The sequence below is a fragment of the Leptonotus elevatus genome, chromosome 7 (genome assembly GCF_054856555.1).
Source record: "Leptonotus elevatus isolate MCC_2025b chromosome 7, RoL_Lele_1.0, whole genome shotgun sequence".
NCBI classification, from domain to species: domain Eukaryota; kingdom Metazoa; phylum Chordata; class Actinopteri; order Syngnathiformes; family Syngnathidae; genus Leptonotus; species Leptonotus elevatus.
In genome coordinates this window covers 26,261,693-26,279,302 of record NC_141245.1, presented here as the reverse complement: position 1 = coordinate 26,279,302, position 17,610 = coordinate 26,261,693, and the positions used below count along the sequence as shown (strand labels likewise).

Here is a 17,610-nt window from a genome sequence, read left to right as displayed (position 1 = left end):
TGGAACCTACCAAAAGAAAGATGAGTCTCTTGTTTCGTCAGGGGGAAAAGCTATTTTCTATCTGTTTAGTGTTAGGGTTTTGCAGCAATTAGCATGAGAACATAGCTAAGTTTCATCATTATTCACAAATCTGTGAATATCCAAAAGGGGAAAGAGCTTTTTTGCGACATGGCCCTGGTTGATCTACAAAAAAATGCTACAGTGTGTAAAATTAAGCGCCGGGATTATTCAAGATAATGATGGCAGTTGAAATGAGGAAACCCTGCACTTTTTCCACATAATGCAATGAAAGCACTTCACAAATGAAGTCAAGTCACCAAGATGACGATGACGACGTCCGTCCTCACCTTTGCTTTGGGAAGCTCCGCCTCTCGGCGCCTCCTGCCGGGGGTCTTCTCTGTGCTCGGCTGGAAATTGTGAGCATTTGTCAGCATCAAAAGGAGAGGCAAGGGGACACCCTGGATTGGTCGCCAGCCAATCACAGAAAGTTGCAACATTTGAACCTTTACCTTCAAAAGACAGCGTTTGCACTCGCTTTAAGAACCCGCCGCGCGTATTGCAAATGTCTCCATTGTTGGACTAAAAGTTATCTAACCAGAGAACGACAAGGTATCAATCATTTGTCTTGCGCGCTCACCGCCGCTCACCTGCACGCGCCTCCCGTCGACGTCAAATAAAAGTGCTTTCAAAATGGCAACGTCCCCGTTTAACAACTGCAGTGAGAGGATAAATTTCCAAGCGAGGAAAGCCAGAGAGGCTCCACGGCAGTCGTGTTGCGTGGCAACGCGTTGTTGGGCCGGCTCGCTACTTTGGTTTTCTCACCTGCAATTCCGTCAGTTGCGTTTTCTCATCGAAGGTATCCAGACCAAACTGCGAGGACAAAAATACAGCGCTTTTATCACACGCTCACACATTGTTACACAATGTGTGTGTGTGTGCGTCTCACTATGTTGGGGTCCACATGCGGCTGGCAAGAGATGAGCGGGTACTGATGGAAGACATAGAATCCGCTTCCTCCGCCCGGATTCGCCTCGGAGGATCCGAAGTACCTTCCCGCATGTGTCGCCTGGATGGTCGGACCGACGGAAAGACAAGAGACACGCTCGTTAGGTCAGGGCACGCGCACGCGCACGCACCGCAGACACATGCGACGTGAACGTGTGTCTTTACATCCAGACTGAAGACTTCATCGTAGCAGTGAGAGCTCCTCAGGTACCACGATACGTTCAAGTGCAGTGGGGAAGGTGAGTCGCACGTCACTGGCACAGCCAATGAGCCGCAAACACAAACAAACACACAATGCGGAAATCAAGGAGACCATGTTGCAACGTGAGGCGTGCGCGAGCGCGCGCGCATGCGTACATTTAAGGTGGACGACGCTGTTGTTGAAGAGAGTTTTAGCAAAGATGAAAAGGCTGTGCTTCCTCAAAGTCTCCTGGAAAACACACACATATAAAGAGAAATTTGATGTGACGCGAAGTTCCTTCTGCTACGTTAGCTCCGCGTTGAGTGGCAAAAACGCACTGAAGTGTATTTTAAAGCGAATGAGCGCGTGTGCGCAGCTGCGTCGCCGACGTCAACGGCAAACTTACGCTGTCCACGTTCAGGATCCATTTTCCCGGTTCCGACACCACCGAACTCGGTCCGTGGAGTCCGGACAGCAGCAGCAGCAGGAGGACCGTCCTGGTCCACAGCGCCGACCAGGTCCGCTCAAGACCCGCGGAAGACGCCATCACAGCAGCGAGGCGAGCTCGAAAAGTCCGACTCGTTGGAGCCCGCCACTTCCTGCTTCCGCATACGTCACAGAGAAACAGCAGTGACGCCATCAGCTGTCGCCGCCAGAAAAAAAAAAGAATCTCAAGTTTTGTGTGTAAAAGTATAATACAATAATAATAAATAAAATAAATAAAAGTAAAATAAAAATAAAAGTATATAGCTATAATTAAAAATACACAGATACTAGTTTTCAATTTATTTCGAACATAAAAGGAATTTTAAACAAGTAACATACTTAGAAAAGTGTAATATAGTAACTTGTGAATTAAAAAACAAAATAATTTGAAACATCGGCAGATGCAAAACCAAAAGGAAAAAATAAACATGAACTTTTCTCTTCCCACGCCTTCTATTTCATTATTAACATATTAAATATTAACAATATTTAGCAATATCTACTATCTATATGGGAAAAAATACATAATATTATATAGCGTTCTTGTCACAACATGAATAATTCCTAACAAAATATATATATTTTGTGTGTGTGTGTGTGGGGTAATAAATACATAGAAAAATAACAAACAGTAACAATTTAAAAAAAATCTATATTAATTTGAAATAACAAAATAAGAAAATATTTAATCAAAAATAGAAAACAGTCCGACTAAATGAATGATTGCAAATAAAATGATTAATACATTAATTTTAAAATTATAAATAGAAAAAATAAATTTGAAAAAAATTGCCTCATTAGTCATCCATACATCATCTACTGCTTATCCGGGGTCGGGTCGCGGCCAACCTTAATTTCATCTGGAAATGTGCACGAAACGACGTTGAATGCGTTGCTACCTGCATTACCGAATTATTATTCAAATGAGATGACTATGTTCGATCAGGCCTCTGCTCTGCATCGTGACAATATTTCCGTGTGGATTTTCGGAGGAATGCTGTGAGTATTGTTGTAGTTGTCCGTGGCGGCCCCTAGAGGGCGGGCGGTGATTCTTTCCTATGTAAGAGCAGATTTGGCCCATTGGGCGGCGCTAATCACAGGGGCCTTTGATGAACCGCCACCCGTGCACGTCGGCGCGCGTGCACGAGGCGAGTTACTTTCGTGTGCGTGTGTGCGCGTGTGCGTTTCGGATTGGACTCCAAATCGCTCGGATGTCTTCAGTGTCCTGCCTCCTCGAGTTTGCGCCTGCTCAGACGCCATTTGGGAGGGCGCTAGGACCCGGGGACGCAGAGGCCGCACCCCACCTCGTCTCGTGCGCGCGCCTCTGGGCGTGTTGGTGATGCATTGAAAAGGAACTTGGGTCGCTCCTTGCGGACTCACTTGGGTTTTGCCAGACACTTTGGACATTCTGCCTGCTGCTCGCCTGCACTCAATTCCGTAAGTAACACACACACACACGTACATACGCACGCACAACTTTGCCACTTTTGTTTTCCTTTGACGCGTGCGTGTGCGCGCGTGTTTGTGTGCACGGAGTGGAACTCGACCCTGTGGCCGGGCGTCTTCTTCCCGTCTCCACCTGTGGAAAGTTTCCGTCAGCATCAAGCGAAGACCAAAACAGGATGCTAATGTAGCGCAGATTAAAACAAGAATTTAAAAATAATAAAATAACGCCAGTGAATTGACTCGCATTATGCTTAGATATTATTCTAAATTTCGAATGTTGTGGTATAAGCAGGGGCGTCGATCGCGAGCGGGGAGGAGGGGGGGGGGGGCTTTCTGCCCCCATCAACACATTTGTTTTAAAAATAGCTTTGATCAACCCCTCCCGACGAGAAGACATAACGGCAAGCGATTCACAAAGTGTTTTCTTTTTAAAAAAAATGGTTATTTATAATATTTGTATCAAATAGGCTCCCCTGTGAACTCCATGTCATTCTTGTACCGATGGTGGGTGTTCAAGATTCAAGACATTCGGACTCTCAACAGTATAAACAAACAAACGTTTAACCAAAGAAAAGCGTGCATTGAAGTGAGAGTCGCTCAACGAATCAGCAACTATTTTGATCATTGTTAAAAAGGACATTGTTGAAATGTTAAATTGTCCGTCTCCAAATGTTGTTCATCGTTTCAGCCTCTCAGCAGTAAATGGACAACACACGGATGATGCGGTAATGTGCTTTGAATGGCGACACGAATATGTAACAACATCGCGATAACTAAACACGTCAAATTAAGACGTAAGAAGAAACGTTCAACACATGTCATGAAATCTTTTGAATACGAGCGATGCAACAATTCATTGACAACTATTTCGATGATAGATGAAATATTTTGACACCATGTCCAACTCTTCTCAAGAACCTCAACAGTAAATTTTCTCCACACTTGAAAGCAAACGGATTCTGGTTTTTCAAAATAAAACATTTGCAAACATCCGATTTGACTCCATGATGGACATTTTTTGCCGATTTTTGGACCGATGTGATGGAACAAGCAAGGAAGTGAATAAATTGTTTGTGTCAATTGAGATCACGTCCTGTTTTGGAAGGAATTGTTTTAACTCGTTTTTTAATCCGATTTTAAATGACAAAATAATCAACAGGTGAATGGATTAATGAAATAATCGCTGTCAGATGGAAGCCTGTTTGTAGCGTACAAATAAAATGTTGTTTTTTGTCCAGATAAATAAAGTCATATATTATTTGTATATATTAAAATTCCTGTTTCTTTCTTTTTTGGTTCAGAAAATGAATTTTGCGAAGCACTTCATTGGCGGCATCCTGAAAGTGGTCAGGTGAGAATCCAGTCGGACCGGTTGTGTTGGCTTGTTGGCCGCCATTGTGCTCAAAGTTACGCTAACGCCCGCCTTCTTCCTCTCGGCTCCTGCAGCAACATCGATCCGGCCATGTTTGTCCCGTCAGAACCGGTAAGTGCGTGCGTGCGTGCGTGCGTGCATCTAATCACGGCTTCAATTCTAAATGTGAACTTGATGCTGCTCTTCAGATAAAACACTTTATGTTGTTGCTCAAGAAATGCACTGATGTGCGAGCAGGATTATTATAGTTTTGGAAATTTTCATTTGAGTTAGTTTGAATTAGTTTTCAGGGTGGTTCTTTTAGTTTTTATTAGTTTTAGTTATTTCAAAAATGCTTAGTTTTAGTTTACTTTTAGTTCGTTTCAGTATTAGTTAAAAAAAAATGCATGTAATACTTTTTGCAATATTTAAAAAAAACACCATGGTCAAATGACAAAAACTTAAATTAATATACTTAATTTTTTGGGGGTGGAGGCTGGAATGGATGAAAGATGATTTGCCATTTAATGTTTTGGATTATGAGTGTGCTCATGTGACACATTCAACTCCTATTTCAAAACACCGCCGTACTTCGTATCTTTTATACTGTATGGCGCAACAGATGGATACTTGAGATTTGAACTTGCGCTCTCACGACCAGAGGCGGAGTTTGCCATTAGGCAAGGCAGGCAATGGCTTGGGGCCCCGTAGCCAGCAGGGGCCCCAACAGGGCCAACAGATTTGACACAAGCCACACATCCTTCACATTAGCAGTGCAGCAATTGACCGTCTCAAATTCCACGAGTCACGTGTTGTTGTTTTTCTTAAAAAATAAATAAAATATATATATATTTTTTTTTTAATGAGTAAATGATCATGAATAGTAGTAAAGCTTTAATTTGAAAAAAAAAAATATATATATATATTTTATATAAATAAATGTTGTTTTTTTAAACAACCATATAAGGCGTAAAGGTGTTGTTTTTTAAATTTTATTTTCCTGTTTTCTGACTCACTTAGGATTCACGCGAAAGTTAAACAAACTAAACCAAACAAGTCACTTGAAAGAAGCACAATGAATGGTGATTGTTTGTTAAAGATGCAATTTTAAAATGACGTACTATGTATACCACATAATGGCCACCGGGGCACCCGATCCCTTCTTGCTTGGGGCCCCTTGGGAATGTTGCTACGCCGCACGGCTCACAACATCCAGGAAGGTTGCGTGCGTGCGTGCGTGCGTGCGTGCGTGTGCGCAGGTTAGCCGACCTGAGACGGATTTGTGTGCGTTTCAGCCTCCTCCCCGGAGACCTCTGGCGTTCGAGGAGGCTCACGAGAACGACGAGGAGAAAGCGTTTCGCCAAGCCTTCAAGAAGCTGGCGGGAGACGTGAGTCATCCACGCACGCCACTTCAAAAGCGCACACACACGCCAGCCAGCCAACGCGCACGCCGACAACTCAAAACATTCTCATTTCGCTTTTTTTTATCATTTATTTTAGATTCGTTTGTTTCATGGCCTGCATCTTTTCTTTTCTTTTTTTAAACAGTAAACTTTCCTCCTATATAAGCGTGGCAGTGCTCATGTTGAGTCAAACATTTTGACTGGCAAATAATATATAAATATGATATCTCCCATAATGCCATGCAAGCTATTAACTTAATTAATAACATTTTTTCCCGTATTTGGCCTACATTATAACCGGCAGTATACGTATATCATTTTGCCTTCCACGTGTGCTTACCAAATGGCTACGTTTTTAGCATTTAGCCTACAAATACGTTTGAACATACTTGCAAATAAGTTCAAACGTATTTGCAAATATGTTGAACGTATTTGCCAGTCAAAAATGTTTCCTCCACATTGGCAGTTCCGTGCTTCCTTTGCTTCCTGCTATATTGCAATTCTTTTCATGTTTAAAAATAATAATACTTTTGTACTGCAATGCCCCTTGCATGTGGGAAAGGACAGCTACGGTTGCACTTTGAAGAACAAAAGACAAAGAAAGTCACACAGGAGCTGCTGTCAGCCACAGCTCACACACGGGCACTCACGTGCAGACTGGCTGACGCCACACCAGGCCCCGCCTCTTAAAGGCACATGCAGGCACAGTGGTGCCTTCAAATACGAGTCGAAGTCCAAGTAAAAAAAATGTGTCCGAATGACTTAGTTGTTTGTCCATCACGCTTCCGTCTGTCATTCTGTCACGTTCTGCCGGTTCGTCTGCCTCTTCTTGTGTGTGCGCGCACACACACATACACGTACACGTACACGCACATAATCCACCAATCTTGGAGAAGTGCGGTGTAACCGGCCCGACCACCAACTGTTATTGCCAATTTTGTCCACTGGGGGTCGCACTGACAACTACAGAAGTTCCACATTTTGCCGTGTTAAGCTTTTGAAAACACAAACAACAAGTCCGGTATGAGAAATGTTGCTCCAATCTCAGGACACAAAAAGTGAGGACGGACGTGTGTCAGGTGAGGACACTTTGGAAATGCGGACCAACGGCCCCCCTTCAGCGTTTGTCACGATTTAATAATGTCCTCCCGATTCTACACGAACGTCAACGTGCGCCGACGCTTGCGCATTCCGAGCATCGTCGCGCAGGGCGGTGCTCGCTCGCGTCGCGTCACGTGACGGGACGGGACGGTTTTGCTATGGGCTTTATTCCGTGTGTGCGTGTTGAGACGCCAAAGACAGCAAACAGGGTGTGTCACAAGTGGCGTGTGAAACGTGTCACACATGTGACATACGAGGATCATACAAATGAAAACAAGCAAGTGAGGGCGTGTGTGTTTGTGTTCATGTGTCTTTTATGTATGTATGTGTGTGCGTGTAGTTTTGTGTGTAAATACAAAAAAGGTGTATAATGTGTGTGTGTTGTTCAGGACATGGAGGTGAACCCCAAAGAGTTGATGAACATCCTCAACCAAGTTCTCTGCAAGCGTGAGTCAAACGCACGTCATGACACACCTGTCGTGCTAGGTTGCGTTAATGTTCTAACATGGGAGAAGCTAAGTAGCACATGCTAATGCTTGGTATGAAAATACTTGATGTGATGCTAACATGCTAATGTTTTGTGTCAGATGGCAATTTGAAGACGGACGGCTTCAGCATCGAGTCGTGCAGGAGCATGGTGGCCGTCTTGGACGTATCCTTGCTTGCTTCCTTGCTTCGTCGCCAATCGGCGAGCGAGGACGCCAAAAGTGTCCAATGTTGTGTTTGTCTTTAACGCCGGCGCCTGCAGAGCGACAGCACGGGCAAGCTGGGCTTCCACGAGTTCAAATATATGTGGAACAACATCAAGAAATGGCAGGTGAGCCACCTGGAAAGCTGGTGACCTCCGCCAAGGAAAGGCGCCGTCACCTTGTTTGTCCCTCACGTCCTGCTTGAGCAACACATCGTCACGTCCACCTCAAGTTGACCGCACCAAAACAATTCAAATTCCTTCCTTGAACACACGCACACAAACAAAAAAACCACACACACTGAACCGAACCACAAGCCGGAGGAAACAAAGTCTGCTAGCTCAATGCTAACATGTAATGCCAAACACCATAGACGGGATAACTAACATTAGCATCGGCGTTCTCTCTGTGCCAGGCTAAAGACCAGTCGGTTTGTTTGTGCTCTGAAACCCACTGGCGACCAATCTTGTCTGCAACGGTCATTTTATAAGTTAGCTTTTATTTTGTTTACTTTTTTATTGACTTTGTTTTCATTCCTTTTCAGAGTAGCTTATGTTATTAATTTAAAAAAAAATTGTATTTCTTGTGTGCAGAATTGTAACATCCTGTAATTATTGTGTAATGAAAAAAACTAAAAAGAGAAATATTTGAACTATCCACAAATCAATTACAGGAAGACTTTGAAGGACAATTAATGCACATTAATTTGAAAGTAGCCTTTGCAAATTTGTCACTAATAATTAATATTTATAAATAATACATTAATAAATGTAATCATGAAATAATAAATTTTGATTAGTATTGTAATTGGAAAACTGTCAGTTTTTCATTTTAAGGTAAATGAAATAATAAAAATACACAATACAATAACATGTATAATATATATATCTCAATTTCTGACAGATTTTGTTGACTTTTGTTTTTAGGGCATTTACGTGTCTCACGACAAGGACAAGTCGGGAGTCATCTGCAGCAAGGAGCTGTCGCACGCCTTTAAGGCGGCAGGTGCGTACAAGCGCCGCCCGCTTCCGGCGGCCGCTCAAACAGGTGTGTGCGTTTGTGTGTGTCGTGCAGGCTTCCCTCTCAACGATCAGCTGTTCAATATGATCATCCGTCGCTATAGCGACGAGCACGGCGACATGGACTTTGACAACTTCGTCGGCTGCCTAGTGCGACTGGACGCCATGTGCAGTGAGTCTTTGCGCACGCACTAACTTCTCGCCTACACACACACGCACACGCACACACTCACACTCACTGTGTGTGTGCGCCCTCAGGAGCCTTCAAGACTCTGGATAAAGGAAACAACGGCTCCATTAGCTTGGACATCAAAGAGGTACAAACTTGTGGACGCAACGTTGCGTGTGTGTGTGCGTGTGTCTGATATGTTTTGTTTTTGGCGTCCAGTGGCTTCAGCTGACCATGTACTCGTGAAACTTTGGCGCTGTCGTCACGTCAACAAAAACAAAAAGGCTGAGCTGTTGCATGAAGTTCCTGCTGCTACCACATGATGGCGCCACAACATGAACACTTTTCTTTCTAACAATTAAAAACAACTCAGAAAAATGAGTGCGTGTGTTTTGTGTGTCACTAACAATCATGAGTACAAATGAATCGAGTTCAGTAATCTATTACTTTTTTTTTTGACATCCTTTCCCAGCTTTTTAGACCCATTTACACAATTGATGTTTTTTCCTCCGTTACTTTTGTAACACAAGTTACATACTACAGTTACTTTGAACTGTTTGTACTTCACACACGACTAGATTCTTTTGCATCTTTGTTACTTTCCACTTTTTTACATTTGACCTAATAACGACGAGTGTAGGTAGAGGTTGAAATGGAGGAATCGAGGAATCTTTACCTGCCAGACGCGCCGGCGCAATCTCGATCGCTCCAACGGCCGCAACCGCTTGCCGTCCAAAGCAATCTCAAGGATGGCATTGATGTTCAATATGTTCAACTCGTGGACACCAGAAAGAGCAACGTGCCTCGTTGTGCGTGCGTTGGTGCGCTCGGCACAAAGTAGGATCTCCCCCGTCTCACCCTCCGACAGCTCAAAGGTGAAGAAGCCTCTCTCTCCGCCAAGTTAACAGCTGATTTCTCACCTGTGCTGACGAACCGCACCACGTGACAAACATGCCATTTACCAATCAACAATCAATTCACCAGAAAAGACTTCATCTCTATACATACAAAGCTGGCACCTCCAACTTGGTTGACATTGGTTACTTTTGAATCATGACTTTACAAAGTATAGTTACTTGTTACAGATTCCACAATGTTTGCTCATTACTTTCCAGACGTGCTTCTTTTTACCACAATTACTTTCCACAAATTACCCTTTACTACTTACTGCCCTTTTACAAACAATACTATTCAGTTTTTTTCTTTCTTTTTTACTTGCACGTTTTTCCCATTTTTTTCCATATCATTGTTTATTTTTACCCTTGTTACTCTTAGTTACTTTTGCAAAGTACAGTTTGTTTGTTTTTTACTTCTAGAGTGGTTACTTCCTGCAGTAAAGTACTGTTACTTGCCAAAGTAGTTACACTCAACAATAGTTACTTTTAACTGTAGTGTACTTTCCAGACTTATTCCATTTTACCGTAATACGTAAAAACGTATGCTGTACTTTTGAACAGTTTTAGTCTGTACGCCAGTTACATGTCAAGTTGTTACTCCCCTAAGTTACTTATTACACTACAGTCTTTCTTTTTTTACATTTTGTAGAAACTTTATTTGGATGTAATTTATTTTTTATCTGAATTTTTTTATTGATTATTGCAAAACATACAATAGCCGTTCTTAATAATGACAAACCGATGACTTAAAATGTTGCCATAAGAATGATAAGATGAATAAATAAATAAATCTCCTTGGGCTTTAACTTATTTATTTTAAAGTCATTGATTCCAAACAGTAAGTTGAAAATATCCATCAATCTTTTCAGCAATAAATGTACAAACGTCACTCCAAAAGCTTTGGACAAATAAATGAGACACTGTTTTGACCTCCAGAGCAGAAAGTGCATTTTTCATCAATATCTTTCTTGAATCTTTGAACAATTTGAGGCGTACAACCTATGAATTATTTGCTCTCATTTTGTTACTCTTATTACTCGCATTACTTTGAACAGTACTTACAAGTACGACACCACCGGCGGCCAATGATCGACAGCTCTTGATGGGGCAGATGCCACGGACGTCCGACTTCCGCACATCAGCGTCGTTTCAGTCCCCCGATGGCCGCGTTCCCACACTCGCACCCCCACCGCGGCGTCTCAACTCTCTGAAATGCTTCCGACAACTGAGACAGACACGCTCGCACCCGTCGACGGGGACGCGCGACCGAGGGGCAAGAAGTGGGACGCGGCGCGGCCCACGCGTCGCCAACAGGAAACGGAAACAAAACTGATGTGTGAAAAGCAGGAATTTGGAAGTCCCGCCTCCTCCGTGGTCATATATGCCATCAGGGTTGTTGTCGGAGGGAGGCGCAGTCAGCGGGAAGTGGATGGGCGTGTCCTGAGGGAGAGAGAGAGGGAGGGAGTGTCAGTTTGACAAAGATCTTTGTGCTACATTTACGAGATAAACTCATGACAGGTAAGACGCACACACGCCCACTCTCCCGTCCGGTCGTGCAGATGTGTGTGCGTGTGCGTGCGTGTGTGTGCGTGTTGACAAAACGTCCATACACGGTAAAATGTCACTATTGCAACATGTTGCTGGAGATTTTTTTTTGTTTTTTGTTTTTTTACTTAACATGATAATTCCCTTTTTTTTTGTGTGTGTGAATTTTTCATTCATTTCTGTTTTTGGTCCCACTTAGGAAAGAAGAACATGACAGCGATGACATATAAAGTGCCTGGCTGTGTGCGTGTTAGATGAAGATGATGATGATGATGTCATTGTGCTCCGCAGGTGACAAAACCACCTGATGCTTTGTGCTCATCTCAGCGCCTGCCACTGAACGCACACACGCACACGCACACGCAGCATGGCGTCCGAGCCATCCGTCCTGAGTGAGCAGGAGGAGCTTCAAAGAAGGGCCAATCAGGTGACAGATGAGGTGAGGGTGACCAATCATCTGTTTTTGTATTGATCACCTTTCACACCGTGCATTGTGTGCGTGCGTGCGTGCGTGCGGAGGTCACGCATCATGTGCACTGAGATGTACACAAACCCGAGCGCACACTCCCAAACCCTGTGGGTGCCGAACACCTGGCTCACCTGGTTGCCATGGAGACAACATACACATGCGCACACATATATCCACACTTACACAATTACACACACAAACACAAGATGATCACAAACATCAGCTTCCTTTCATTTTTCCTTTCAATGTCGTTGTGTAAACGTTAATGATGTGTGTGTGTGTGTGTGTGTGTGTGCGTGCGCGCGTGTGTGTGCTGCAGTCTCTGGAGAGCACGCGCAGGATGATGCAGCTGGTGGAGGAGGTACACGCACACACATGCAAGGCTCTCTACATTCATTTGAAGACAAAATTTGCGATGGGCGGGTACCAATACCAGGTATTGGGCCGATACCAAGTATCGCCCTCTTGTGGCCTTTTTATGATATCAACTTTCCATTCATTTTCATGCAATTTGGAAGAAAAATACTCTATTGAGTATATTGGTCTTTCTTTAAAATGATCTCCCCCCCGAAAATGTTATATATCAAAAGTACTAGTGGTATCGGTACTTGGTGTCGGCATAGTCAAGAGTTGAGTACTCGTACTGGTATCGGTCTGAAAAAAAAAAAGTGCCATTGAACATCCAAACAAAACGTGTGTGTGTGTGTGTGTGTGTGTGCGTGTGTGTTCCTAGAGCAAAGACGCCGGCATCCGAGCGTTGGTCATGTTGGATGAACAAGGAGGTAAAAGAAGCCATCAAAATGCGTTTTTGTTTTTTGTGTGACCTCATGGATGCTTGAGTCAGACATCCGCACAGAAATCATCTAAAAACACATTTCTGTTTAAAAAAACAACAGCAACTTTGTTTACAAAGTGGCCAAAACGAGCTTTAGTTTCCATATTTGTCACTTCATTTTATACACAAGCTTTCAGACTTTTCATCAGATAGTCGAACTGTCCAGACATCTTTTCTTTTTTAAATCTTTTTTTTATTTTTTTACTCAAACTCATTCTAAATCTGACTTTTTTTTTGTAAAGATATAACTAATCAAATCAAATGAAAGCCATTGAAGCTTCTCTAGAAACTAAAGCAAGCCAAGAGAATAAAAAAACAAAAACGTCCAAATGAAAAGTTGAAAAAGTTGCTTGTGAGCGATGTTGCCGTTTGTGTCTTTTTTTTGTGTCTTTTTGTGCCGTCAGAGCAGCTGGAGCGCATCGAGGAAGGTTTGGATCAAATCAACTCGGACATGAAGGAAGCCGAGAAAAACTTGACCGACTTGAGCAAGTGTTGCGGCCTCTGCGCTTGTGACAAGTACGTGCGTGCGTGCGTGCGTGCGTGCGTGCGTGCGTGCGTGCGTGCACATTAGCCTGCTCATGCTTTCATGACCGCAGTCACTCCAAGAGTTGGCGGCTGGCAACCAGCATGAAAATGCGCATAATGGCAAACAACCACAATTTGTTTGTGAGCGTCAAAGTTGAGTTGATGCGAGCCATTAATCTTCGCACTTCACAGCTGAATGCACTCAAGACACTTCTTTATCTTCTTCTATCTTTTGAGTTTGTTTGTGATCTGCTTAAATCCAAAGTCAGTCCTGGAGGTCCGGAGTCACGCAGGTTTTGGATGTTTCCCTGCTCCAACACACCTGTTTCCGAATCAATCTTAGGCCATGTTCACCCTGAAGCAAATCTTGTTCAGACGGAAATGTTTCAAAACATGCGCGTGTCCAAAAGAAGACGCTGAGGACGTTTAACGGCTGTAATGCATATGCCAAGTCTGGAGGGGCGCTGTAGCGCAGCCACGGGGAGTTAACGGAAAGCGTAGAAGAAGAATCAGCCAAGGAGACGAACCACTGATCTGAATAGCCAAGACTTTTGAAACAAGAAAATGCTGTCATTTTGTACCGTAGATTTGACAGAAATTTGTTACCGTGTTTAGTCGAAACAGCACGATTTATGATGTTTTTAAATTTGTTAAACACAACATATACATTACAATATATTTGTCAAACACAAGCTGCCAACTGGCATTGTTGTTGACAGACTGGCGGTTGGTCACGCCAGGATGACATCATCACTGGAGCAGCATCCCGCACACGCTGTCCACGTTTCGAAATCGTTCCACTCTGGAGCTCGCTTCCGAAAGTAATCGCGGATGCGTTGTGACAGGCTTTCGTGTGGGCGGGGCCTTAGGCAGAACTTGCTGATGAGCTTCAGCTGTGTTGGAGAAGGGAAACATCCAAAACCTGCAGGACTCCAGCTCTCGAGGACCAAGTTTGGACACCACTGGCTTAAATAAAAGGTGGAACTCAGCTGGCAGAAAAAAAAAAAAAAACTCTTATTGCTGAAGGGCACAAAGGTGAGGACAACAAAAAGTCATTTTCAATGTTAACAAGGAGAAATTCTGATTCAAGTGATTAAAAAACAACAGTTTTTTCTAATTCATTGATTGATTTTGACATACCTATCCATCATGGAAATGTGTCTTTTCTGTAAAAATCCAAAACAAAATCCTAAAGTGTCGCATTATGGTTGAAAAGAAGAATTTGCTACAAATTTGTTTTGATCATTTGTACAATTGATTGTTTTGTGTTTTATTTACTTGATTGGCAAAAGTTCAACATGTGGACATGCATGAGACCTAGTTCTGCATTCATTCAGAAAAAGTACGTCGGTGGAATTTCATGCGGCAACATTATGACATGAACCGTTTGTTTGTTTCAGTAACACTGGAATTTTTTTCCTTCTTTTTTTGGCCAAAAATGAACCAATTTTGTGATTTCTATTAGGGTGCCACCATCCTTTGCAAATGCAAGCGCAATTTGATTTGTGATTGGATGATTGAGGATGCAGAGGTGCAACATTCCGCATTCCGCGACGACAAAGTGCTTTTCAGTTTTTGACAGTCCCTCTTGGGATCATTTTATGATCAGGAATTAGAAATGTAAAATGAGAAGAGTAGAAAATTGACATTTGTTTCATGCAATTTGAAGGGAAAATATTGGACTGGCATATCGTTTTTGTGGGGAAGTTTTATATATCGTAAGTACTAGTGGTATCGGTGCATGGTATCGGTGACTACTCTCGAGTGGAGTGCTTGTACTATCAGTCTGGTTATTGAACACTCCTAGTTTTTTAGCGGAGATTTTCAAGTCTTGGTCACGCGTGGGTCTGCAATATGGAGACAGCTAATGACGCGCTATCGTCCTCTCCGACAGACTGAAGGCCTTGGAAGAAAGCGGGGCCTACAAGGCGCTTTGGGGCGGCGGCTCGGGACCGGACGGAGTGGTGTCCAATCAGCCGCCGCCGTCGTCGTCTCGAGTGGTGGACGAGCGCGAGCAGATGATTATGAGCGGCGGATACATTCGGAGGTAGTAGACAAAAATGTTTGCCGAGCGCCGCCGCGCGCGCGCACGGCCGGCAGCTGCGCAAACCAAGGCCGTCCGTCTTTTGTGTCAGGGTGACGCAGGACGCCCGCGAGGACGAGATGAACGACAACCTGGCGCACGTGGGAAGCATCGTTGGCAACCTGAGGTGCATGGCGCTGGACATGGGCAACGAGATCGACTCGCAGAACGTGCAGATCCAACGCGTTCAGGGAAAGGTGAGCAGCAGCCGCGGCCTTCTTTTCAGTTTCTCCATTCTTTCATTCTTTCATTCATTGAAAACGTTTCCAATCTTCATCTCTTTATTCAAAACCTGTTCGAAAGGCCAGGTTTGACTGTGTTTGTGAGCTTGCGGCGCCCTCTGTTGGTCAGTTTATTGGCACGTTTCATCTTTTGTTGAATTTTTTAGTTATAATTCTTTCATTAAAAAAAATATACAAGTTTCCTCCTGTAAACATCATTAAGCATATCCTTGTATTTAAGGCAAGTTGAAAAAAGGTCTGAAGTCCTGTTTATGTTGAACAAATTTAAATCATCATAAATCATAAGTCCTGCCTTAAATGTTCTCCAATTTGGATACTGTAAATGCATAGGATTGTATGCCAAGAAACATTTCTGGAGGAGCAATATGGCCACCTCTCGACTTCAAAAGTCTTGGCCTGCGGGCTAACCAGTCATATATTCAGATCAGTGGTCCCAACGGAGCTGCGCCTTCAGTTCCACAAAATGATCATCATCATCTCCCCAAACAATAATGAGGCGCAACATTCATCAGAGCAGTAGAGGCCCGCCTACTTATTCATAAAACGTTGCCATGACGATGTCGACATGTCACGTGGATGAGCAAGAATCACAATTGACATTCTTCTTCCAACGACAAACTCCAAACCTCCACACGTCGCTGATCAGAAAACCTTGAAAGGTGCATTCAAAGGTTTCTGTTAAAGCTTTTTTTGCCATCATGCACGCGCCACCAAAACCCAGATGAGTACAAAGAGCCCTGACTTTTCAACTATCAGCAGCGCGTATCTTCCCTTCACTTTCTTGGAGGTGGATGATGTCACGCTCATCCCCGCACACGTGGTGTTTTTGTAGCAACACACTTGGAATGGAATTGGAACACTGCGGCATTTCTATTCCTTTGATGACGATGAGAGGAGGTTGATGCGACCGACTGACTCCCGCGCTTGCTTGTTTTCTGCGTTTGCGCAGGCCATCATGAACGTGACGCGCATCGACACCGCCAACCAGAAAGCCAACAGCCTCATGAAAAGATAGAAGATGATGACGTCACAATGAGCCGTGTACGCCATAGCCTTTAGCTTTCAATGTTAGCATTTAGCCGGATGCTTCGTTCCCCTGGCAAAGACAACCGAGCGCCGTGGCGACATTCTCGGAATACTGACCTTCCCCCAAAAATGTCCAATAAAGCTCGAAAATCAACAGGAGCTCGTGTGTGTGTTTTGACCTTGTGAATCCAGTGGGGTCGGGTCGGGTCGGGTCGGGTCCACATCCCACAAGGAGATGCCGTTGATAGAGAGTTTGGCCAAATTGGTTTCAGCAGGGTAACAAGATGGCGTCCGTATGTCATGCCACGAGCAGTTGACCAATTACAGCGCAGTACTCTATGCTGTGATTGGTCACCAAAGTACTACGCGGATGTTTGTTTGTTCTCTTTTAGTGTTGCTTTTTCAGCCAACTTCAAGTGTGGCAATAAATCGCCAGCGCATGACACTCTTATGTCAAAAAACCTCGGGTCGGGCCCGTATCTCAAGGCAGCAGTGTATTTTGGTTCGGTCTTTCAAGTGTTTGTGCAACACTTAGCGTTTCCTTCCATGAGAAGTGCGACTTCCACACGCGCGCACAGCACAGTAAACCACATCCACCGCGACTGCCGCGCTGCGCTCGCCGGCCCCAACTGATGGCAGCTGCGTTCGTTTACCCGTCACCGCTCACACGTTGCCACACGCTAACCGCACGCGCGCGCGCACACAGTGAGCGGTTGGATCTCGTTAAACTGCAGACACGATCAATGTGAGGACATCGTCGATGTCGTTAAAGTCGCTCACTTATCAACGCGGGCGTACAAACGCGCTAACTTTAGCGCCCTGCCAGGAGGGCTGCAAATTTTCAAGATTTTTCTCATTTTCAATTTGACTGAATTGGCCGTTAATTGTATCCAAAACGCTGTCAGTTGTGATTGGCTGTTAACGAGCCAATGCAAATAATTAATTAGTGTATGCAAATGTCTTCACAAGCAAAGCGAGGGCAAATAAATCTAGTAATCAGTATCGAGAAAGTAACTAAAGTAACTAAAGGTAACAATAAGATTACTTTTCTCCAGAAATGATTAGTGTAACAAATGACTTTCAAATGTTGAGTGACAATTATTATTACGAGTCGATTATTTTTATTTTTTTTGTTCAAA

At 43.8% G+C, this 17,610-nt stretch overlaps 3 protein-coding genes across 6 annotated transcripts in view; 2 read left to right on the top strand and 1 right to left on the bottom strand.

Moving 5' to 3' along the window:
• The window catches only part of LOC147171707 (Golgi-pH regulating cation channel), a 55,469-nt gene that overhangs the window by 11,505 nt on the left and 26,354 nt on the right, over nucleotides 1–17,610 (bottom strand). The window contains exons 5-12 of one of the 4 annotated variants that reach the window (XR_015095583.1): nucleotides 10,809–11,186; nucleotides 9,527–9,770; nucleotides 1,593–1,785; nucleotides 1,363–1,435; nucleotides 1,171–1,259; nucleotides 947–1,066; nucleotides 823–870; nucleotides 348–407 (exon numbers count right to left, since the gene is read on the bottom strand). Coding sequence is in view for 3 of the 4 variants with exons in the window: in XM_086080736.1 (XP_085936862.1) it covers nucleotides 348–407; nucleotides 823–870; nucleotides 947–1,066; nucleotides 1,171–1,259; nucleotides 1,363–1,435; nucleotides 1,593–1,826 (624 nt within the window). In the remaining variant the exon portion in view is untranslated. Of the gene's footprint in view, nucleotides 1–347; nucleotides 408–822; nucleotides 871–946; nucleotides 1,067–1,170; nucleotides 1,260–1,362; nucleotides 1,436–1,592; nucleotides 1,830–9,526; nucleotides 9,771–10,808; nucleotides 11,187–17,610 lie in introns of those variants that run through there. The other 3 variants (XM_086080736.1, XM_086080735.1, XM_086080738.1) reach the window with 3 other exon arrangements.
• Nucleotides 2,903–9,231, top strand: capns1b (calpain, small subunit 1 b). The gene is made up of 11 exons (XM_086080751.1): nucleotides 2,903–3,109; nucleotides 4,420–4,469; nucleotides 4,565–4,601; nucleotides 5,765–5,857; nucleotides 7,363–7,420; nucleotides 7,561–7,625; nucleotides 7,722–7,790; nucleotides 8,589–8,667; nucleotides 8,737–8,853; nucleotides 8,940–8,998; nucleotides 9,070–9,231. The coding sequence occupies exons 2-11, from the start codon at nucleotides 4,423–4,425 to the stop codon at nucleotides 9,094–9,096; spliced, it is 651 nt and encodes a 216-aa protein (XP_085936877.1). The 5' UTR covers nucleotides 2,903–3,109; nucleotides 4,420–4,422; the 3' UTR covers nucleotides 9,097–9,231.
• On the top strand, nucleotides 9,393–16,630 carry LOC147171709 (synaptosomal-associated protein 25). The gene is made up of 8 exons (XM_086080752.1): nucleotides 9,393–11,264; nucleotides 11,583–11,730; nucleotides 12,080–12,121; nucleotides 12,494–12,542; nucleotides 13,000–13,111; nucleotides 15,015–15,167; nucleotides 15,256–15,400; nucleotides 16,395–16,630. Exons 2-8 carry the CDS (start codon nucleotides 11,659–11,661, stop codon nucleotides 16,458–16,460), a joined length of 639 nt encoding a protein of 212 aa, XP_085936878.1. The 5' UTR covers nucleotides 9,393–11,264; nucleotides 11,583–11,658; the 3' UTR covers nucleotides 16,461–16,630.

Bases quoted from the DNA above. Each gene is read 5' to 3' on its own strand.
- LOC147171709 (XM_086080752.1), top strand. From the start codon at position 11,659: ATGGCGTCCGAGCCATCCGTCCTGAGTGAGCAGGAGGAGCTTCAAAGA. The intron at 11,731-12,079 runs GTGAGGGTGACC...TGTGTGCTGCAG, and splicing joins CCAATCAGGTGACAGATGAG to TCTCTGGAGAGCACGCGCAG. The intron at 12,122-12,493 runs GTACACGCACAC...GTGTGTTCCTAG, and splicing joins TGATGCAGCTGGTGGAGGAG to AGCAAAGACGCCGGCATCCG.
- capns1b (XM_086080751.1), top strand. From the start codon at position 4,423: ATGAATTTTGCGAAGCACTTCATTGGCGGCATCCTGAAAGTGGTCAG. The intron at 8,854-8,939 runs GTGAGTCTTTGC...GTGCGCCCTCAG, and splicing joins GCGACTGGACGCCATGTGCA to GAGCCTTCAAGACTCTGGAT. The intron at 8,999-9,069 runs GTACAAACTTGT...TTTGGCGTCCAG, and splicing joins TTAGCTTGGACATCAAAGAG to TGGCTTCAGCTGACCATGTA.